Here is a 25,362-nt window from a genome sequence, read left to right as displayed (position 1 = left end):
TAAACTACTTCTTCTTTGAGCGGACATCTGATCTTCACCCTCTTATTAGTAGGTGCAGATCAGATAGCCGCGCAAAGAAGAAATCGTTTAAACGATGAAATACGAAGTTTAGAGTACACACAATTTTTGTAGACTGGTGATACACATGATAAGTTACAGCTTGTTCGCAAACAGCTCGGATGAAAGTGACAATACGGCGGAATGAACGCAAAACGACAGGAAGTAAATTAATTTTAAAACATACTGTGAGTACGCCAATTGTAAGCGATGTCATGGTACGTGTTTCACTCTCACTTCCATGACTTGTATTTAGATCTCGCAAAGTATTATGAACTTTCTCTACGTACATTCCTCCACCTTAGAGATACTTACGTCCGGTTATCCGCCAGCTGTTGCATTTGCGTTACGTTTCAGCTGTTTTTTTTAATCTTTACATTTATTTTCGAACAGCAGTAGTTTCAGCTACAAATGTGAGTAGTGGCTGAGTCACAGAACTGATTTAAGTTCTTTTAATTAACAGGGATACAGAAACGTATTCAAAAAACAAAGTGGGTCGCCCACAACCTCATGTTTATTGAATTAAGCGTACTTGAAGACAAGTGTGTGCAAACTGTACAAAGCCTGTGGTATGGAGTAAGTTGTAATCCTATGGATTTACTCGAAATCTTTTCATTCGTATTACACCACAAACAGTTGTGTCATATTGGAGGTAAGAGGGTGATTTTCTCTAAGACGGCTAAGCTGCATAAATTTTCCCAAATAGCAATGTAATGAATAGATCACTTTTGTCAGCTTAGTAAAGTATAGGGATAAGATGACGGCTTATTTTTACCTATTCGTGTAATACATAACTCTCCATATACGAGGGTCATTCCAAAAGAAATGCGCACCATTTTTTTAAATCCATCTTTCATTCTACATGTTTGAAAGTTTAACAGTGTGTAGATACATCCTTTAGGAACAATATTTTCATTCCTCCACATAATTTCCATCGATATCAACTGCCTTACGCCATCTAGGAACCAGCGCCTGTATACCCGCACGGTAAAATTGGGAACCAACCTGTTGGAGCCACTGTTTGGCGGCGTGCACAAGGGAGTCATGATCTTCAAACCTTGTTCGACGAAGAGAGTCTTTCAGTTTCCCAAAGAGACGATAGTCACATGGAGCCAGGTCAGGACTGTAAGGTGAGTGTTTCAGTGTTGTCCATCCGAGTTTTGTGATCGCTTCCATGGTTTTTGACTGACATGTGGCCCTGCATTGTCGTGCAACAGCAAAACATCCTGCTTTTGCCAAAGTGGTCGAAGACTACTCAGTCGAGCTTGAAGTTTCTTCAGTGTCGCCACATGTGCATCAGAATTTATGGTGGTTCCACTTGGCATGATTTCCACAACCAAGAGTCCTTCTGAATCGAAGAACACCGTAGCCACAACTTTTCCAGCAGAAGGTGTGGTTTCGAATTTTTTTCCTTGGGTGAATTTGCATGATGCCAGTCCATTCATTGCCTCTTCGTCTCTGGTGAAAAATGATGCAGCCATGTTTCATCACCTGTCACAATTCTTCCAAGAAATTCATCTCCACTATTCTCGTACTGATCCAAAAGTTCGCTGCATAACGTTTTTCTTGTTTGTTTGTGAGCCACTGTCAACATCCTGGAAACCTACCTGGCACAAACCTTTTTTAACGCCAACACTTTCAGTATTCTGCAAACACTTCCTTCCCCTATCCTAACGTAGCGCGACAATTCGTTCACTGTGATGCGTCTGTCAGCAGTCACCAATTCGTTAACTCTCTGCACATTGTCTGAGTGTGTGCAGTACAAGGCCTGCCGTTGCGAGGACTATTCTCAATATTGCCGTGCCCGCTTTCATCACATAACCTGCTTGCCCACCGACTAACAGTACTGCGATCGACAGCAGCATATACATACACCTTTTTCAAACTATTGTGAATGTTTCTCACTGTCTCGTTTTCACAGCACAGGAATTCTATGACAGCACGTTGCTTCTGACGAACGTGAAGTGTTGCAGCCATCTTGAAGACATGCTGTGACGACGCCACTCAAGGGAACAGGTTGAACTAAGTTTGAAAAGAAGCAGGAAGGATGTATCTACGCACTGTAAAACTTTCACACATGCACAATGAAAACTGTATTTTTACAAAAATAGTGTGCATTTCTTTTGGAGTGACCCTTGTAGATATGGAAGTATGTGCAAAGCTATGTAAAAACTGTTACACTGTAGTCTCATCAGCTGCAACTGATGCGTTGCATGAATTTGCTAACATTTCAAGAGAAAGTTGTATTCCATCACGCTTGTACGTCTACTTTATGAGTAGCTTCACTCACGTTCTCTGCAGGTAGGATGCTTAATATTCTGAGAACTTTCTAGAGGGCAAACATTAATAAAACCGACAAACAGCAGGAACGGATTGCTGACTGGAAATGGAGGAAAAAATGTTCGACGATCATGTGTCCGGAAACGGACACTGAGCGGGCAACGACAACAAATCTTCCCGGAACACAATATCATGCTGCAGCGCATCCACGTCACAACAGATGTTCAAAGTGTCCCCCAGGGGATGCAGAGCACACGTTCGCACGTCGCATCGTGGACTGCTGCATTCTTTCGTACGTTCCGGCCTTTCTCGAATAGCGTCGAAGGCGTCGTAAACACGCTGTTGAAGGGTCTGCATATCAGGAAATGGCTCAGTATACACAAAGCTTTTCAGATGCCACCAGAGGTAAAAATCCAAGGTGTTAAGTCCGGTGATCTAGCAGGCCATGCTACAGGGTCTCCGAGTCCTATGCAACGTCCGGGTAAGATGTTGAGGTCTCGGCGAACTGTAATGCGGAAGTGAGAAGGTGCTCCGTCATACAGGAACTACATAACCTGTAGTAATGCCAAAGGCATATTATGAAGAAGTGCAGGCAGGGTATTCCGCAAGAAGTCCAGTTACAGTCCTCCGTCGAGGCGTGGTGGATTAATAACCGGTCCTAGTAAGTGGTCGTCAGGAATCTCTGCCCACACGTTGATGCTGAACCGATGCTGATCATGCGCCTCAACCATTGACTTCAGATTCTCTGTAGCCCACAGATGACGATGATGCAGATTGATGATGCCAGTTTTGGTAAAAGTTGCTTCGTTGGTAAAGAGCACTGATGGTAGGAATCCCATAGTTGTTAATGTCTGACGCAAAAACCACACACAAAATCCTTCCTGTACAGGAAACTCACTGGCTGATAATACTTTTACTCGTTTCAAGTGGGAGGGATAGTAGCGGTTGTCATGCCGGATAGACATAATAATACTTTGGCTTACACCATGCCGGCGGACCACTAGCCTGGAGGTTGTACTAGGGTTCGTCTCAGTATGCTGTAGGACCCGGTTCTCTAAAATCTGGTCTACGGACAGTCCGCCGCCTCCCTGCAAGTTCGTCTGTCTGAAAGGACACAAGATCACACAAACGCTCTAGATGGGCTCCGGATGTTGTGCTATATGGCTGGTGTCTGTGAGGATACTTGTTTTGTTACAGCCGTGCTGCCTCTCTACCGTTTCTATGTGCTTGGCCGTTCACAAACACCACCTCGGCTTGTTCCCGATATGAATACCGGACCATTCTGCTGCGTACAGTAAGCTGCGTCAGTCACACATCCGGTGACGCCCAAGGAATGCACTACATGGCCAGCGGAGCTTTCACTTGTCAGCATCATCTACCGTGCCAACTACGGAATTCCTGACACATGGTCATAGGACCTTTTTTCCTCACTTTCCAGTCAGCGATCCGCCCCTGCAGTGTGTCGATTTTATTAATGTTCACCGTATATACTAACAGGAATAAAAATGAGACACCAAAGAGCAATTAGCAATAATAATGATAACAACACTGCGTCAACGATAACATGGGGCCATTTTTGACGTCGAATAATCGCTTGTTACCAATTAAACATCTTAATTTTCTTTAAGACAGTAATCTGTGTCTGCAAGGCAAATGATATGAAACTAAATATATTCGTTTCCTTACACATTTTTTTTCCTTTTGATGTACAGCGTTCTTGGCTAATTTTTCCTTTTGCTGTACAACGTTCTTCGCTATTTGTTCCTTTTGATGTAGATCGTTCTTCGATAATCTCTCATATTAAAAGAACATTGGAAGACATGTCAGATTATGTAAATTGAATTGATTTACATTTTGTGTTATAAACAATTTTTCCATCATCATACTCCCCAAGTCACCATGCGGTGAATGGCGGGGGTCTCCTATACCCTTGTTGGCAATTTCCTGTCCTGTTCCAATAGCAAACAGAGTGATTGAAACGAGACTGTTCATATGCTTCCTTCGTTCTCAACTTGACATTGCAGTCCTTACGCGAAATATACGTTGGCAGCGGGTGAAACGTCCTGTAGTCAGCCGCAAATCCCTGTTCTCTAATCTTTCTCAACAGTCTTATGCGGAAAGAACATTTCCTTCCCTACATATAATACTATTTGTTTGTGGTTCATCTGTAATTTTTATAATTTTTTGCTTTAAAATTTTCACATATTCGTACTATATTTTCTGTATATGTAAAGTAAAGTCTACTATAGTGGAGATTGAAGTTCTTTGCATTGAACGTCAGTAATGTATGCAAAATACTATATAAATTGTTTATACGTTAATTAATTTTCGGATGATATTTGTATTTAAAAATATTTGTGCGTATAAACTATTCACGTTGATATAAATATGACAATTCTAAGAAATGGTCACGCTTAGGGACAATGTAAGAAATAAGTGTTGTGTAAAAGCCAGTGTGTTTTTGTTTGAAACGAAAGTGGCTCTGACGAATGGAAACGGTGGCAAGGTCGAATGGGTGCTCTACCTAGAGCATGCACGGGAAGTAAATCACACAGTCTGTAGGCAGCAGTGATTGAGGCAACACCATTGTGGAGCAGAGCAGGAGAAGCTTTGCCCGCAAATTTGCACAAAAATGCCTTGGATGAAGACTGCAAACTGCTTACGACATAGCTGCGAGTTGTTGGGCTACTGTATGTAAAATTGAACGACGCCAAAAAGAGAAATTAAGCCCATACTCAAAGATACTTGCAGGCCGTAGTATGGGATTGTAGCCAATATAATTGGTCACCACACCCAAGCCTACAGCCACCAGATGAGATTTATTTGTCTTTTACTTTTTTACAGCGTGATCCATTAAATTAAATTGTGTTTTAATAATCATTCTTGAACTTTAAAGAAACTGGTTCACCCTGTCATTTCATCCTAATCATACATCTATGTAGGGTTCTTTCCTAGTGTTTGATTAATTCGAGTATCCTGTTTTAAAGACTTATGCAGTGCCAAGTTAATATAAATAGGCACCATTTAAATTACTTTTGTGAAATAATGAGAAAGTTTTCGGTTGTTAGGACATGTTCTGAGGCATCAAGGGATCACCAGTTTAGTATTGGAGGGCAGCGTGCAGGGTAAAAATCGTAGAGGGAGACCAAGAGATGAATACACTAAGCAGATTCAGAAGGATGTAGGTTGCAGTAGGTACTAAGAGATGAAGAAGCTTGCACAGGATAGAGTATCATGAAGAACTGCGTCAAACCAGTCTCTGGTTGAAGACCACAACAACAACAACAGCAACATTTATTTGTAAAACCAAATTAAACAGTTGCATGAAAGTAGGTTAAATTCGTACTTCTGCTTTTCCAAAACTTCATCATTTCACTGCCTGGATAGGCTGATATTTATTTGTAAAACCAAATTAAACAGTCGCGTGAAAGTAGGTTAAATTCGTACTTCTGCTTTTCCAAAACTTCATCATTTCACTGCCTGGATTGGCTGATGATCGTTTCGTTTAATTAATTAATTTATTTATTTAAACCACTAAATGAACTGGAACAGAGTTGTCCTAACTTCAGTATAATAATATTCATACGACATTTCTTTGTAAACGCAGAGCAATAACTTAGGAAAAGAGATGAATAGTCTGATTACTTATCCATTAGACACAACACACCGTCAAATCCTGTGGATAGGGTAACTCTATTGATTTGCTTTTCCTATCGACAGTACTATCCCTCCACAGTGTACTTTATTTGAAAACTAAAGTAAATTTCAGTAAGAGGGTTACGCGGTGGCAACATAGAGACAGGGTTTCTGTTATTTAGGTAATTGCATACTAAATTACAATAGTAGTGGTAGGGTTATATCCAGAGATTCTAATTTGAGTTCAAGGAGCATTACCTTAATATCCGCTGTTGATCGAACCTACCAGCGACAAATAAAGTCTTACACCTAGATATTTAATCTACGTGATTGTGCATTGACATACTCGAACATTCATCCTCACTTATAGCAAGACGGCATTTATCATACCAAATAGAAAATCTGTCCCTGTCATTACCATCCATTTCCTCTCCTTTGTATAGTGGACTTCAATATAACAACAAATTCTTGTAAATTCATAGGGAATAATGTGCCATGTTCACATCACAGATGATTTTTTATTATTTTTGAAGGGCGTGGCACGAATGGCGATGCAGAAAACTACTCCGCTTTTGAATGCGTCCCACACAGTTGCTGGTGATTGAAGGCTTCAAACCGCACGAATTGGGGGTATAGGGTAATTGTATACAAGTTATCGTGAGCATTCAGTACTTGAAGCTCGTGTGACAGATAATGACTTCTGATAACTGCTGCACTCTTGTGCTTCCTGTACGTAACAAACAGGATAATTTCTAGCTACATTCAGCAGGCAGAAAGTAAAAAAAGTTAGATTGTAGATGTAACAGTTGACCTTTTCTATGACTGTGTTGTTACCACCTGTAATTAATTACATATAGACGGAGTTGTTTCCTAAAAGTAACAGATTAAGATACAGAATGTGATTTCGCCAGTGCGTAATAGCAAACTGTGTGTAATGGAGCAGTGAAAGAACATAGGAGGAAAAGTTGTACAAATGTGTTTTACAGAGCAGCCAGAAAAAATTATGTAGCAGACGTTACCAGTATTTTTTATGATGACGAAGACGACCATAAGACAATTTACTGATGCTTCGGAATCACTGCCTTCACTTACCTAACTAAAGAACGTAATGAGTTATGTAGCATCTCTGTAGATGTAGGTAAAGACAAGTATATGCGCTGCAGTTATCTTGCATTCTGTGATAGGAAACGTGCTCCACGCACTGCAGAAGATACCCTAAGAGTGTGTTCGTTATTAGTGCTTATCCAAGAAATAAGTATTATAAAAATTGTTGAAATGTGATAATGAAAGCGAATACATACTCCACGTTAATATCGAAATATGTTTCAGTTCAGTAATTTCGTAACAGAAAATGGTAGATAGTTTAAATGGCTATAATTTTCACTCTTCAATACTTAACATAACCTCCCCTGTCAAGCGCACAGTTCCCCAACCGCAATGTGTAATTACACAACTGTTTGGGGAATTGTGTGTTATCGCTGTTAAACTTCAGTGTATTATCTTCTATATGTAAACTGATTTTGTGTAGTAAAAGTAAAGATACTGGAGTAATATTACATACGCTTGTTCTTAAATTACATTTCATAAACAATTCCAAACAATAACTTTTGCTTAAGTGCGTATTGTTCCCACTCCTTCCCCTGCAAATTGCTGACTATTGTTTCGTTATCTCCAAATACTCGATTTGGCATCATCTAATGCATTTATTATTTTGAAGATAAAGGTTTGGGACATGCTGAATTGGACCCATTGATAGCCAAAGCACTGATTTTCAATTCAATACACATGGAAAAGTGGATTAGTGGCCACACATGTATTTAAGAATCAGAGGCTGCAAATGTTAAAAGGCTTAGTAAGAAATTTAAGACTATGTATTTTCTTAACAAGTACGATATGGAAGAGACTGCAGTTTACCAGGGAAATCATCGATAAATATCCGCCTTGGGAGTTGCAAATGTGGACTTGGTTCAAATGGCTCTGAGCACTATGGGACTTAACTTCTAGGGTCATCAGTCCCCTAGAATTTAGAACTACATAAACCTAACTAACCTAAGGGCATCACACACACCCATACCCGCGGCAGGATTCGAACCTGGGACCGTAGCGGTCGCACGTTTCCAGAGTGTAGCGTCTAGAACCGCTCGGCCACTCCGGCCGGCGCAAATGTTGAGTGTTATGGCTGTAATTGAAGAACACCTTGCAATAAACTTTACATAAGTATACGTCAATTTAGATGTGGGATAGATAGATCCACCATAGTTCAACAGCCATGTCGTGAACTTGCACCGAAGCAGTGTTTCATCACAGATTTAAACGAGCCCAAACATGGTTGACACACAGAAGCTGAATCAAGCCAAAATGAACATAGGGAGAGAAGTACGATACTTCTAAAGTACTATATCCTGAACCGAAGAGATCTACTAAGATGTTTTGGTCATAGGTACGAGGGACGTTCAGCAGCTAATGCAACTCATGTTTTTCTGAAAGCAGACTGGCTTTATTCAGGATACTAATACATCATATTATTCCCCACTCTTCAGGCAACAAAAGTCTGATCATACAATGTAAACTTTCACGGCCAGTATTGTCTTCACTTGAAACTTCCGGGCTGATAGGCCGTGGTCGAAGTATAAAACTATCTCCTGACGTTTCGTCTCCGACTGCGGGAGACATCCTCGGAGGTAAAGCGGCGAACTGCAGTTTTATACTTCGACCACGGCCTATCAGCCCGGAAGTTTTAAGTGAAAACAAAAGTCTGTTTTTCAAAATAATCTCTGGCGACGCGTTACTGGGGAAGCTAGTACGCCCGTATGGTACCAATCAACTGGTCGACTTTGGAGCCAACGTTTTGCTGTACTAATAACCTCCACATCATCCACGTACTGCTTCTTGCATTGTGACAAATGTATGAATGTCAGAAGATTCAAGATCATGGATGTAGCATTTTTGTGACGACGGACACATTGTGGGAGTCACAGTTGTCTGCGTTTGGCCGGTACACGAAAATGGGGCGGGTTTGTGTGACTTTGTTGCGATGATGACACTCTCCTCACCACAACTCACCGTGCTTTTGTTGATTGCAGGGTTTCAGTAGATTTCAGCAAGTGCTTATGAATATCTGCGTTGCTCCAGTTTACCGCCAAAAGAATGTCAATGACAACTATTTGCTTAGAATGCACCTCCGATACAGATGCCATTTTGGATGCTATTTTTAGGGCAGCTACGTATCGAAACTCCGTGGAACTACTAGAAGGGCTGAAGAGGGAATATCCCATGATACCTCAAGAAATTCCGCATTTTTCAACCGAAATTGGTCAAGAAAAAAAAGCGTTGCAGTACTTACTGAACACCCCGCGCAAATCAGTAATCGCATTAAGATCGTCTATACAGTCATTCAAAGATTATAGTCTGCAGCTCATTGCCTCGCGGCTGCGATCTCGCTTCCAGAGTACGGGGTCCCGAGTTCGATTCCCGACGGGGTCACGGATTTTCACCTGCCTCGAGATGACTGGGAGTTTGTTTCGTCATCATTTCATCATTATTCATGAAAGTGGCGAGTTTGGACTGAGCAAAGTTTGGGAATTTGTACGGGCGTTGATAACCGCGCAGTTGAGCGCCCCACAAACCAAACATCATCATCATCAAAGATTATACTCGTACCGTATTGCGAATGACACACGGAAAGTCGACATAGTGAAGTCCATCTTTCGAAATTGTTCACTGACAGACATAAGACTGTGTTGTTCACTGTTAATAGTCGCCCGAGCGTCGAGATAACAAATGTTTAGGCAATTATAGTGACAGTGCAAAAAACAGCCAGCTGTAACCAGTCTTAAAAAAGAGGCAAATGCATCGGTTGTGGTTCCTTTACGATTATAAATAGAACTGGCTTAATTTGTAGCATATTTTTATCGTTGGTAACGATGGTAAGAATTCTTATGGGACCTGAAGATGACTCATAGACTTGTTTGACTCAACCGCAACATTATCAATGCCTCCGAAAACGGATTCCGCATGATACTCCACTCTGAGTGGGCTGCGCCATTTAGTATAAGTTCTTTTAGCACCGTGCTACGCGATTTTGACTCGTACATGTCATTGTTTATCGGGACGTCAGACATGTACCTTCAAATCAACAAAAAGGTGATTAGGTAACTTCGTTTTTTGATGGAATATAAACCAACTAGTGGGGAGTGAATGGTGTTAATAAAGTTCGTTTCTAATTTGTTGTAAACAAAAACAGCGTAACGTAAAACATATAATGAACGCATGAAGAGTAACATTTTTTGTGTCGGTTTTGTTTGACAAGTGAACGAGCATCACACAAGGGCTCGTTCAAATTCAGTATATAGCTATACAAGACAGATGTTGTGCATCACAGAGAGATTTGGTATTCCATAGTGTGACTCCAAGAAATGGGAAGTAATATGTTACTCCCTCCCGCACACATTTCTTCTCACATCACGACCGCCATGATAAAAGCGAAGGTGTCAGGCCTTCTTCGGGTAACCTTAGCCGCGCACCATTCCCGACTGGAAGAGGAAAATTGTAATAAGATAGCAAAATATACTCCATACCTTTCCTTACCGAATAATAACTGTAGCTGATAGATTTCGAGACTCTAAACCTATTTTCCAGAGTATTTGGTCGATCAGAACATGGAACCTTATATTGTTAGCAATGTGACATTTATCGCGTATGTATCTGTGTTGCTTCTGAATCTTTTCAAGCGCCATATCGTTTCGTTTACTAGCACGTAGTTTCTTATCTATTGGAATCCAACAAAGAAGTTCTGTTGGTTTATCTCCCATCCATCACTTGGCTGGATGTTTTCGATTATACCAGTTATCTCGTCGTATTGTTATAGACACCATATTGGTGTTGTGTGTGTTCTTGTTTTCCATGCATGAAATGTGAAAGAATTGTCGGTAACACTTTTCGTTATCACTTAAAGCTTCTGGGCTAACAGGCCGTGGTCAATGTATAAAACTATCTCCTAACGTTTCCTCTCCGGCTGCAGGAGACATCTTCAGAGATAAAGTGGCGAACTGCAACCAGAAATACAGGGAGCGTCGAATGATCAGTGTAGGGGGCACCACAGTCAATCATGTGACGTCGGCTACAAGATTATCTCTGGTAGTGCCAACATTCTTGACAGAATTTAATTGATCATCATTCTTACGTTGTAGTGGGCGACATCCAAATTTTATCTAATATAATACCTTCCTCTTTTCTATAAAAATTATTACGGTGTTTGTAAATCTCAATAGCCTCTCTACACATCCGGGTATGATAATGTGATGTTTTGGATACAACTTTAGTCTCAGTGAATTTTGTTTCATAACCATCCGCTTGGTAAAGATGTTCCGCTACAGACGATTCATCCATATGTCCCAGGCGGCAGTTTCTCTTGTGTTCAATCAGACTGGTGTTGACACCTTTTTTTAAGGTACCCATATAAACTGTTGTTGTTGTTGTGGTCATCAGTCCTGAGACTGGTTTGATGCAGCTCTCCATGCTACTCTATCCTGTGCAAGCTTCTTCATCTCCCAGTACCTACTGCAACCTACATCCTTCTGAATCTGCTTAGTGTATGCATCTCTTGGTCTCCCCCTACGATTTTTACCCTCCACGCTGCCCTCCAATACTAAATTGGTGATCCCTTGATGCCTCAGAACATGTCCTACCAACCGATCCCTTCTTCTGGTCAAGTTGTGCCACAAACTCCTCTTCTCCCCAATCCTGTTCAGTACCTCCTCATTAGTTATGTGATCTACCCATCTAATCTCCAGCATTCTTCTGTAGCACCACATTTCGAAAGCTTCTATTCTCTTCTTGTCCAAACTATTTATCGTCCATGTTTCACTTCCATACATGGCTACACTCCATACAAATACTTTCAGAAAAGACTTCCTGACACTTAAATCTATACTCGATGTCAACAAATTTCTCTTCTTCAGAAACGCTTTCCTTGCCATTGCCAGTCTACATTTTATATCCTCTCTACTTCGACCATCATCAGTTATTTTGCTCCCCAAATAGCAAAACTCCTTTACTACTTCAAGTGTCTCATTTCCTAATCTAATACCCTCAACATCACCCGACTTAATTCGACTACATTCCATTATCCTCGTTTTGCTTTTGTTGATGTTCATCTTATATCCTCCCTTCAAGACACCATCCATTCCATTCAACTGCTCTTCCAAGTCCTTTGCTGTCTCTGACAGAATTACAATGTCATCGGCGAACCTCAAAGTTTTTATTTCTTCTCCATGGATTTTAATACCTACTCCGAATTTTTCTTTTGTTTCCTTTACTGCTTGCTCAATATACAGATTGAATAACATCGGGGAGAGGCTACAACCCTGTCTTACTCCCTTCCCAACCACTGCTTCCCTTTCATGCCCCTCGACTCTTATAACTGCCATCTGGTTTCTGTACAAATTGTAAATAGCCTTTCGCTCTCTGTATTTTACCCCTGCCACCTTTAGAATTTGAAAGAGAGTATTCCAGTCAACATTGTCAAAAGCTTTCTCTAAGTCTACAAATGCTAGAAACGTAGGTTTGCCTTTCCTTAATCTTTCTTCTAAGATAAGTCGTAAGGTCAGTATTGCCTCACGTGTCCCAGTATTTCTACGGAATCCAAACTGATCTTCCCCGAGGTCGGCTTCTACTAGTTTTTCCATTCGTCTGTAAAGAATTCGTGTTAGTATTTTGCAGCTGTGGCTTATTAAACTGATTGTTCGGTAATTCTCACATCTGTCAACACCTGCTTTCTTTGGGATTGGAATTATTATATTCTTCTTGAAGTCTGAGGGTATTTCGCCTGTTTCATACATCTTGCTCACCAGATGGTAGAGTTTTGTCAGGACTGGCTCTCCCAAGGCCGTCAGTAGTTCTAATGGAATGTTGTCTACTCCGGGGGCCTTGTTTCGACTCAGGTCTTTTAGTGCTCTGTCAAACTCTTCACGCAGTATCGTATCTCCCATTTCATCTTCATCTACATCCTCTTCCATTTCCATAATATTGTCCTCAAGTACATCGCCCTTGTATAGACCCTCTATATACTCCTTCCACCTTTCTGCTTTCCCTTCTTTGCTTAGAACTGGGTTTCCCTCTGAGCTCTTGATGTTCATACAAGTGGTTCTCTTATCTCCAAAGGTCTCTTTAATTTTCCTGTAGGCAGTATCTATCTTACCCCTAGTAAGATAAGCCTCTACATCCTTACATTTGTCCTCTAGCCATCCCTGCTTAGCCATTTTGCACTTCCTGTCGATCTCATTTTTGAGACGTTTGTATTCCTTTTTGCCTGCTTCATTTACTGCATTTTTATATTTTCTCCTTTCATCAATTAAATTCAATATTTCTTCTGTTACCCAAGGATTTCTACTAGCCCTCGTCTTTTTACCTACTTGATCCTCTGCTGCTTTCACTACTTCATCCCTCAAAGCTACCCATTCTTCTTCTACTGTATTTCTTTCCCCCATTCCTGTCAATTGTTCCCTTATGCTCTCCCTGAAACTCTGTACAACCTCTGGTTCTTTCAGTTTATCCAGGTCCCATCTCCTTAAATTCCCACCTTTTTGCAGTTTCTTCAGTTTTAATCTACAGGTCATAACCAATAGATTGTGGTCAGAGTCCACATCTGCCCCTGGAAATGTCTTACAATTTAAAACCTGGTTCCTAAATCTCTGTCTTACCATTATATAATCAATCTGATACCTTTTAGTATCTCCAGGGTTCTTCCATGTATACAACCTTCTATCATGATTCTTAAACCAAGTGTTAGCTATGATTAAATTGTGCTCTGAGCAAAATTCTACCAGGCGGCTTCCTCTTTCATTTCTTAGCCCCAATCCATATTCACCTACTACGTTTCCTTCTCTCCCTTTTCCTACACTCGAATTCCAGTCACCCATAACTATTAAATTTTCGTCTCCCTTCACAATCTGAACAATTTCTTTTATTTCATCATACATTTCTTCAATTTCTTCGTCATCTGCAGAGCTAGTTGGCATATAAACTTGTACTACTGTAGTAGGTGTGGGCTTCGTATCTATCTTGGCCACAATAATGCGTTCACTAAGCTGTTTGTAGTAGCTTACCCGCGTTCCTATTTTCCTATTCATTATTAAACCTACTCCTGCATTACCCCTATTTGACTTTGTGTTTATAACCCTGTAGTCACCTGACCAGAAGTCTTGTTCCTCCTGCCACCGAACTTCACTAATTCCCACTATATCTAACTTTAACCTATCCATTTCCCTTTTCAAATTTTCTAACCTACCTGCCCGATTAAGGGACCTGACATTCCACGCTCCGATCCGTAGAACGCCAGTTTTCTTTCTCCTGATAACGACATCCTCTTGAGTAGTCCCCGCCCGGAGATCCGAATGGGGGACTATTTTACCTCCGGAATATTTTACCCAAGAGGACGCCATCATCATTTAATCATACAGTAAAGCTGCATGCCCTCGGGAAAAATTACGGCTGTAGTTTCCACTTGCTTTCAGCCGTTCGCAGTACCAGCACAGCAAGGCCGTTTTGGTTATTGTTACAAGGCCAGATCAGTCAATCATCCAGACTGTTGCCCTTGCAACTACTGAAAAGGCTGCTGCCCCTCTTCAGGAACCACACGTTTGTCTGGCCTCTCAACAGATACCCCTCCGTTGAGGTTGTACCTACGGTACGGCTATCTGTATCGATGAGGCACGCAAGCCTCCCCACCAACGGCAAGGTCCATGGTTCATGGGAGAAGGCCATATAAACTAGACCACAGTTACAAGTAATTTTATATACACTCGGTGTAGCCTTAGTATGTCGTATATGTTTCACCGTTCTTAAAACATTTATTTATCTTCCTACAGGGTCTCAAAGCAGTTTCCACGCCTTACTTGCTCAACACTTTCCCAATGCGGTCTGTAATCGCACTGATGAGCGGAAGGAAAACTTTCCCTCTTGGCGGTCGTCATTCCACGCTGGTCGTGATTCTCACCCTAGGGCAAAGTGCTCGATCTGTTTCTTTGTTCGAATAACGATTCGCCTTGAATGTCGACCATAGATGTTGAAGCTCATCTTATAAATAAGTCGGGTCGTGAATCTTGTGCGCCCTGTCCACTTTTAGTAATTTTGATTTCCCTGAACAATAGTTACAGTATACTGTTCTCATGCCTACCAGAAGCTATACTTTGCTGGAAAAAGACTGGTCGAACAATTTATATTGGACAAATACTCCATCACACTCCTATGCTCATATCACCCACAGGATCCTGAAGTAGTTATTGTGGATTTTCAGAACTCCAAAGTCATCTGTTCTACGAGTTTAAGTATCTTGGTAAATGTAGTTACCCTTCATCAGAAAAAAACTGTGATACAGGGCTAACCGGACCATCATACAAAGACTACGACACATAGCTCCTGCAGTGACGCTGCAAAACAATACCTCAATCAGTCCGTTGACACACTCCCATTACCTTGATAGGTTTTTTAGCTTGAGTTTTTGTACAGCTCTCTGAGCAAATGTCGCTGACATGTCAGCTTAAAGCGCTAAATGTCTCAGTGATTTTCAAGAGCACCTAATCTAGACATTTTTGTCTTGTTCACATAGACGAACGGGCTTGAGCGAATGCGTATTCGCAGCCCTCATGTTTTGGAACCCGCATAACCCCCAACACAGACCTAACGCCCAGAATTTCCATATTACTACTTCTGTACATGGCTGCACAAATCTGATTTAAATTTTATTCAATGGAAAAAAGTTCTCTGATATCCAGTACGGACATAATCAATCCATATCTGAGACACCAATATGTGTGTTATACCACGGCTAGCAATTTTCGTATATTTAATAGTTGTTAGTATAATACTGAAAACACTATATAAGAAACTATACAACTTCATACTACAGTCTCATCTAGGTCTACATGATTACTCTGCGATTCACAGTTAGGAGCCTGGCAGAGGGTTCATCGAACCACCTTTAAGATACTTCTCTGCCGTTCCACTCTTGAACAGCAAACGGGAAGAACTAACTCTTAAATTTTTCCGTGCGAACTCTGATTTATTTTATTTTATTAATACGATCATTTCTCTCTATGTCATTTGGCACCAACAAAATATTTTTATACCCTAAGGAAAAAGTTGGTGAGTGAAATTTCATGAGAAGGTTCTACCACAACAAAAAACACCTTTACTTTAATGACTGACACTCCAACTCATGTATCATATCCTTGGCCCTCTCTCCCCTTTTTCCCGATACTACAAAACGAGCTGCCGTTCTTTGAAGTGTTTCATTACCTCAGTCAATTGTATCTTATACGGATCCCACACCGCATACTAACACTCTACAAGAGGGCGGAGTAGTGTAGAGTAAGCAGACTCTTTAGCAGACTTGCTACATTAAGTGTTCTAATAACAGACGTTGTCTTTGCTTTGCTTTACCCTCAACATTGTCTATGCGATCGTTCTTGTTTAAGTTATTAGTAATTGCAATCCATAAGTATTTAATTGAGTTAGGTTTGTGTGACCTATAGTGTAACCGAAATTTAGTGGATTCCCGCTCTAGGCCTATAACAGTTCTTTGACAAAAGCCAGATGTTACTTACGTTTTACTCGAAAACTTTATGCCGGTTATTACGAACTGTGACCTGCCTAACAGGAATCACGAACCCAGTAACATAACTCAGGAGATACGTCATATGCACCCAAATCACTTCGAACTCGCTTCTGGGAAACGGTGTGTAAAGTTTTCTGAAAATCTAAAAATATGGACTGAGTTTGATGTTCCCTGTCAGTAGCAATCATTACTTCGTGAAAATACAGTGCCAGTTGTGTATCACGAGAACGATATTTTTCGAATCCGTGTTGCCTATTTGTCAATAAATTTTTTTCATTCTACAAGCAAGCGACTGTATATGATGACTAAGTATGGAGCTATTGTATGCGCCTTGCAGCTGGTGTACTTTACATACGACCAGAATCTCTTTGAGTTGTCTTGCAGATTACGAGAGAGAGTCTCGTTGCGAAAAGTATTAAAAGTATGTCCCATTAAAGTTCGTGGTAAATTAGGAGCCTCTATTTAACTTCGCCAATCTTGGGGATTATGCGTTCTTTTAAACTTGTCTTGCTTTTTTCGTTTCTTCTGAAATAACGTTCTGATCTATTTTGTGTGCCAAGAGAATCAGTACATTCTCTTATTAATTTATTTGGTATATGTCTCTCAATTGTCATTGATACTATTTCTTTGAATTTCAGTCTCATCTGGTCTACGCTTACGTAATCAGATTGGAAGAAGTGGAGACTGTGTCGTAGGAAGGTGTCAAGCGAATTTTTATCTGCTTTTCAAAATAGATGCATTTTAAGTTTATTTCTGGTGGGTTTGGACGTTATGGTATAGGTCAACAGTCCTTAAGCTTACACACTATTTAACCTAAATTATCCTAAGGTCAAACACACACACCCATGCCCGAGAGAGACTCGAACCTCCGCCGGGATCAGCCTCATAGTCCATGACAGCAGCGCCTCAGACCGCTCGGCTAATCCCGTGCGGCGTTATGGTATTCAGTCTAGCTAAAACAACCTTGCGGTCACTAATACCTGTATCTGTCATGATGCTCCTTATCTGGCCAGGATTATTTGTTGCTAAGAGGTCAAGTATGCTATAGGAACCATTTACACTTCGAGTGCGTTCCTGAAATAGTTGCTCAAAATAATTTGTTGGGAAGGTATTCAGTACGATTTAGGATGACATTTTATGGCTACCAGTCATTTGTTCATTTGTTTCATTTGTAAACTTTGTTACATTACTTGTTTACCCCAAATTGTAACCCGCCCTAGAGGTTCTGAGCTAAGTAATGGTAAACCATCAAGGAACATTCGTTCCTACTCATACACCTACACTTAAAACTAGACGTTTTTGATATTGACTACAAGGTTTTTAATATATATTTGCCCACGGACTAGAAAGTGAAGCCCAGAAGAAATGATTTTAAGTTAGATTCTATACTTGCTTTACTATCTGGTAGAGGTCTCATCTTATTAACCAAATTATCAATCAATTTGGAAGACACATACTGAGCACATTTATGAGTAACTGAAGGCTTTAATAGTGATCAATGAAGGTAATTTTTTATTCAGTTGTAGGTATGGATATGGCTATTCATTCCAGGTGTGATGGATTGTGTATCTTGGATTTAATTAGTAAATCTATTTATGATTGTGCAATTAAAATTTCTAACTCCTTGAAGAGGTCTCTACAAGATAAATGTAGGTCAACACAACATTTTATTATTAGTGTTTGCATTTGTGTTATCAGTTCCACCTTCCTGAGTGATGAGTTACTACAAAAATCATTCCAGAAGACACAATTGAGTAGATACGTGTAACATATGTCAGAAGGCTGAACCGTTTGTTTCCAAGACTAGTAATATACGAAGTGGCAAAATATCTGAATGTCATTGTTTCTTCCAGCTGAAGTTTTTATCTGTAGGGTATACCCATGATTATGAGCATTATACCCTGTTTATCGACTCCTGTTCTTGGGCTAGAGAAATTGTTGATATGGCTCTACTTCTTGCACACAAAGCACCAGCTTCCCTTGATTAAAGGTAAGTCGAAGAACATTCACATACACAAGGAATAGGAATGGACCTAAAATTGAATTTTCGTGGGTTCTTTCACGATTTTTTCACCGTCACTAAAATTTTCTCTTGTTTCAACATTGTGTTAATTATTTGCCATTGCTTTCTGCTTTCTGTTTGTTAAACATGAATCAAATTAGTGGTCTGCAAAGCCCTCAGTTCTACGAAACTTTTTTCTTTCAGTGAGAGTAACATGATCTGTACAATCAAATACTTTGAACAGATAAAAAAAATTAATTTGCTTCATTTTATTCTTCAAATCTTGTAATATTGGTGACAGAATGTCTGAACAGGAATCTTTCTGGAAACCAAACTGTGCAGCGCTAAGTAAATTGTTTCTACCGTGAGACTACTCTGAACTACAATACCTTTCCAAACATTTTGAAAAAAAAAACAGTCAGTAAATTATTAATTTTTTCTTGTCATTTTTCTGATGAAGAAGTTGTGCAGTGACATATCTCCATATGTTTGAAAATATTCTCTGTGTATTCTATGTATCACTGATGACATTAATTATTAAGTAAGGACAACTCTTCAGATTTCGCTTTGAAATTCCTTCAGAATCATATGAGCTTCTCTTTTTGAGGACTTTCATAATTTTGTTAGTTACAATCAAGAATGTTACTGCTATTTCTACTAGGTTAAAGCTTAATGCTAAGACATTTTCTATATATTCTCTGATTTCTTCAACTGGGTCGTGTAGTCCTCTCTTTGCTAATACATTTGGGAAGAAGTAGTTAAATATCCCTACCACTTGTGAACTGTCAGTCACAACATTGTCATTCACTTCAATTGTATTTTGTACACAGAGGAGTTGTCCTGTCTCTCGTTTAACAATATCTCATACATTTTCCGTCTTATTTTCTGTATTATTAACTTATATCACAACGTGCATTCTTCTCTAAATTTCAATGACTTTCCACAAAAATTATAATTTTTTTTCTCTACTGTAAGGAACAACCGATCTGGAAATTTTCTGGTCTTTATACCAGTTTTCTATTTACTCTTACAACATACTTTCATCGCTTTAGTTATCCAAAATATGTAAATATTACAAACACAAAACGTCACCATCCCTAATACGGTGTCATCATTCAAAACAACTTCTTGTCATCTCGAATGGATAAAAAAGGTTCCGTATTGTTATCAAAGTTCATACGTACTTCTCTCCCAAGTTCACCTTAAATGTTCAATGACACTGACATCTAGTGACCATGGTGGCCAGGGCAGGCATCCTAATGCAATAATTCATTCTAATGCTCATGAAACCAGGTCTGGGCGATGCAACCTACATGAACACATGGGGCTCTGTCGTCTTGGAATGTAGATTCACCACTGTGCAAAAGCATTGTACCTTGGAATAGATCTGATCAGCCAAAATAGTCACATAAACCTAGGCAGTATTGTGACCTTTCAGAGTAACCATGGGGCTCATGGAATACCACGACATGGCTTCACAAATCCTCTACTAATTCCCGCTATGTTTCACCCTTGTAAAGTAAACTCCGCCAGAATGGACTTTCTGGTTGAACCACTTTTCAATATTGACATAAATTCATGATACTACATATTTATATTCACATTAACATTACTTTCCATGTTCATTTAGCACCTCCTATCTTTTCTACCTATGTTTTAAAACAGCGCATTCGTGTAACATTAATATGCTTCACTGCTTTGTATGAACATGCCTAAGAGCTGTAAGGTGTTATAATTATTATGTCCGTTAATTGTGCATCACGATCAGAAAATCCATTAAAATTTGGGTACAAATTTTGTGTTTCAGCATGACCGTTAACATCTCCCATTATAGCACCGAGTGTGAATTTGAAGCTCTACTTTATATGAACATGTCTAAGAGCTGAAAGGTGCTATATTTTTTACGTTAATTGAGCATCATGATGAAGCAGTCCATTAAAAATAGAATGCACATAAATTGTTCCAGTATGACCCTCTAACATATCTCACTGAAGCGCAGAGTGTGCGGATTAGAACCGCTTATTAGCTCTGCAAGTGAGTAAAGAAGCTACAGGATAAAATGTTTCGATACTGCCTCACCTCGAAGAGTACGGCGACGCAGACGTACTCATACTGCGCACCTTCGCAGGGCCCGTGCACGACCTGCAGCTCGAGGGCGTACCGGCAGTAGTCGAGGGTGTGCTCCGAGCCTTCGTCGTCGCTGGGCCCCCAGTGGAACTCGGCCCAAGCGAAGGGCCAGCAGCCCTCGCCCAGAGGGCCGCCACTGAGGGCCGGCGTGCTGCTCCTGCCGCCCCAGCAACCGCGCAGCACAGCTGCAGCAGACAACGCAGCTGCAGGCCACAGGAATAGTCGCGTACAGTGGTTGGAGAAATAAATGAGAACACAGCGAGAAACGCATGCTTCAAAATAAGTGCATATGGTATCTAAGTCTGCAAGTAGCGCTGTTGTTAATTCCTCGCGAACGGCACCTGTGAAAAGTCGTAAGCAAGTTGTGTTAGTCATGTCAGAATAATGTTCCGTGTAATTGTGAGTGCATTATCTCAGAGCTAAGTGAATTCAAACGTGGGAAATTGTTGCTGGTTGCTTGTGTAAGGAGAAGATAGATGAAGCTTTTGGTGTGTCAAGAGTCACAGTATCGAAGCTCGTAAAACGTGGACTATGGAGAAATGGAACCTAGTCATTTGTTGAGATAAGTGCTGTCTCACACTGTTACCCAACTGTGGCCGATTTTACGTCACAAGGGTGAAACATAGTAGTGATTAGTAGCGGATTTGCGAAGCCATATCGTGGTATTCCACGGGCCCCAAGGTACCTCTGAAAGGTAGCAATACTGTCTACGCTTGTGAGACTACTTTGGCTGATCAGACATATTCCAAGGCGCAATGCTTTTGCCCAATGGTGACTCTACATTGCAAGACGACAGGGCCTGTGTGTTCATGTAGGTTGCACCGCCCGGCTCTGGTTTCGTGAGCACTAGGATGAATTACTGCATTTGCCCTGGCCACCAGAGTCACCAGATGTCAGTGTTATTGAACATTTGAGGTGCACTTGGGAGAGAAGTACGCCTAAACTTTGAAAACAATGCGGAACCTGTGTTATCCACGCGAGATGACTGGATGCTCTTTTGATGACGACAGAATTCCTACACCGTATTAATCATGGTGACGTGTTGTGTTTGTAATCTTTACATAATTTGGTCCACTTTCTCTACTTTTCGATATGAAGCTCCCAATAAGAAATAACAACGACTTGTTCAGGCACAGATGAAGGCAGAGAGGAAGAGATTGGAAACTATCTCAAAAGAAGCACCTTAAAGAGCACACTGGTCGCTTAGGAGTGCTGCTGGTCGAAAATAAAATTTATTATCTGATTGGAGACTACCAGTCTGGCTTTACTTTTAGTAAAAGTGGTTCTGATGTGGTGCTTGATGACGGAAGCAAGACTTACGAAAAGACAAGACACGATAATGGGATTTGTCACACTAGAAAAAGGTTCCGACAACATGAAAAGTATAAAAAAATAGGAAATCCTACGAAAAATTGATGTAACATGTAGCGAAAGATGGGTTAGTACACAGTTTGTATAGAAACCACGGAATAATGGAAGAGCAAGAACGAAATTCTGAAACTGAAAAGATGCAAGTAGGGATGCAGTCTAATGCTCCTTCTTTTCAGTCCATACAACAAGGAAGCAGTGACAGAAATAAAATAATGTTTCACGACTGTGACTAATATAATAAAGGATGTCAATGATAAGATGGGCTAATGACATTGCTGTGAACAGCGAAATTCAAGAAGAACTACAGGACCTGTTGAATGTAATGTGTAAAGTGCATGGACTGAGAGGAAAACAAACAAAAATGAAAAGTAATTAGGAACAGGAGAAACGAGATAAGCGATAAAGTTAACGTGGACTAGATGATGCGACCGAATTCTGTTGCCTTGGAAGCAAAGGAACACATGACAGGGCCGCAGGAAAGACGTAGAAACCTGACTGACACAGACAAAGGGGGCATCTCTGGCCAAAATAATGATGCTAGTAGCAAACATTGGTCTTAGTTTCAGGAATAAATTTTTGCGAACGTGCGACTGGAGCAAAGATTTGGATGGAACTAAGGGAAACCGTAATAGAAGAGAAATGAAGTGTTTTAAATGTGATGCTATAGAACGATGTCGAAAATTATCTGGACGGGTAAGATAAGAGATGAGAAGTTTCTCCACAGAGTCAATGAGGGGAGAAACAGTCGAAGATAAATTACCAGAGAAAGGGACAGTATGATACTAGATGTTCTAAGACATCAGGGAATAAACTCCCAGGTACAAAATGGAACTGCAGAACGTAAAAAGTGTAGAGGAATACAGAGTTTGGAACATATCTAATATGTAATTTGGGACAGTGGGTGTAAATGCTGTTCTGAGATGAGGAGATTCGCGAGGAAAAGTAAGTCGTGGTGAGTCGCATGGCAGTCAAGTAGTGTGCATGACGCAACCGGTTGATGGTCGATGTGGAGACGTAAAAGAATGTCAGAAACGACCTGTCGCAGTGGGACATGCCAGTGACCAGTCCCTGAATGAAGTTATCCGATTTGATTTGAACTCGGACCCTGCTGTGTGTCTGCAAGTAACTGTGTACATCTGGCAGCAGTGTGACACCACTTAAGATCCTAACTGACAGAGACAAAGACAAGTGTCTTTCCTTTCCAGTTACAATCAGGTTCAAACCCGAGAAGATATTCCGTACCCACTGAGTGCACATAGCGACGTATAATGCTGCATGTCTCAAACGGGCCAAACAAGAACTTTGCATTAGGCGACTCTAATCGCGTTGTGTGCCCTCAAATGTCGACATTTGGTCTCTTTTAAAAAGATGGAAAGCATCGAGTGCTATACGACGTAATGAGTCGTTTAACTTGCAACGTGTGGAGTGTTTGGTTCAGGTCAGAGTCGTTTCTGCAATCTACTGGGTGTTGCCTTGTTTATCAAGTGCAGCTCAGTCTTCTACATCTTCATGATCAGTAGTCGGTGTACGTTCCATGCAAGAGGACAACGTCTGTTTTATCAGGACTGCACACATACGTTCCTGTTTTGAGGAGAACTGCTCTATCACACCATGGTTCCTCGGCTGCTCCGCTAAGTAACCAAACCTTAAGCCTACACGAAATGTCTGGGCTGTTGTCAAATGCATTTGAAATCAAGTAATCAACATCCACGAAATTCATTAGCTCCATAGTATTTAACAGTTAATATGGATACAGCATACTTGATGAAATTTTTTGACTCTCGTCTTCTCCAAAATGAGGTAAACGTCTTGTCCTCAGTTTGTGTTACATGGATTAATATGACTTACCTTGTTGGTGACAATTCTTCTTCGAGAGTGTGCTTATCATTCCTGGCCACGTCATGATATCTTTCTCATGGGTATTACGGACAAAAAGTTAATGGAACCTGCGTAACTGTTAACTAAAAGACTCATCTATAGAGAAAAATCGTCGGTATGGTTTCGTAACTTGTTTCTTTAACTGCGAGTTATATTAGTGTGTAACGTGAATAATTTTTATTTACTATTGAAATTGTGGATATGACTATTAAAGTCAAACTGTAACGAATCATTTGTATAACTAATAAAATTATATTTTAATCATTTATCTGTCACAAATTTCGTTACCAAATACATCAATTGTTTAGCAGTAGTTCCAGTGTACAACCGCCTGTGCCCCCCCTCCTGCCCCCATCCACCCACCAAGAATTCTGTAGGTAATGTAACCACCCGCTACTTTGTTTACATGAAAATTTTTACTAAATTTTATGGCTATCGCATGAGTGTAAAACGGGTTCGATGTATCGGTTTCTATGGCAGTAGTTTCAGATATGTGCCCAGACTAACCCATGCACTGCTTGCTCTATATGTAGGAAATAATAATTAATAATTATCTTGGTATCTCTCAGTTTAGTTAACTCGCAGATAGCTCACAGTTCCTCGTCAGATCCTCTTAGTGGAGTAAGGCTCAGCCCATTTAGTAACAGACGTCGCTTACTTCTTACTATCTCAATTTTTCTCCACAGACTACTTCCTTAAAATATATTTCTTCTTTCTCCCTTTTACACTGTATGCACTTTAGGAGTAAGCTTTTGTCGCAGCCTCTGTGCCTCAATCCAGCCAACCAATTACAGCTCTGCAAGCACATGGCCTATGCGCGTGGCCCTCATGCGTCTGCAGTGTGCGAGTGAGAGCGGAAATATGTTTCACGAAAGTTGGAGAAAGTTGTCGAAGATTACAAATGCCAATTACAGCCGCGTGAGCGGATGTACAAGCAGCCACGCAGATAGCACAGCCACGAGAGGGCTTGTCGCAGCCACATGGATATCCGCCTGTTCTCACCACTACACGTTACTCTTACTTTCTCATTCCGTCCTTATTAGCAACCGTAACGAGTCCATTTAGCTCATTTGCTCTATGTACACACGAAATCCGTCGGTGCAGCTAGAATGAATTTTGTTTGCAAATTACAAACACATTTAACTATTATACTCTATTTTCATGCTCCTTAATATAAATATTTTTATTTATTCTGTTCAAAATACGTTTATGGTAGTATGTTAGTGCAATTTTAGTAGATAACTGAAAGCGAGCATTATGCCATTAGCTATTCCTTCACATAAATATAATGTCCCACAGCTAAAACAATGACCGTCAACAGCATTCAATATTCGAATATCAATTTCGTTCGCTTGCCGTTCCCATTACTGACGCTACTTTGCGATGAAGCTGTGTA

At 40.5% G+C, this 25,362-nt stretch overlaps 1 protein-coding gene across 1 annotated transcript in view; it reads right to left on the bottom strand.

Annotated features, from left to right (window-relative positions):
* The window catches only part of LOC126195568 (carbonic anhydrase 1-like), a 197,267-nt gene that overhangs the window by 78,693 nt on the left and 93,212 nt on the right, over positions 1–25,362 (bottom strand). The window contains exon 3 of the mRNA XM_049934192.1: positions 20,670–20,874. Within this exon, the coding sequence (XP_049790149.1) occupies positions 20,670–20,874 (205 nt within the window). The remainder of the gene's footprint in view (positions 1–20,669; positions 20,875–25,362) is intronic.

The sequence above is a fragment of the Schistocerca nitens genome, chromosome 7 (genome assembly GCF_023898315.1).
Source record: "Schistocerca nitens isolate TAMUIC-IGC-003100 chromosome 7, iqSchNite1.1, whole genome shotgun sequence".
NCBI lineage: Eukaryota > Metazoa > Arthropoda > Insecta > Orthoptera > Acrididae > Schistocerca > Schistocerca nitens.
This window is presented reverse-complemented; position numbering and strand designations above follow the sequence as displayed.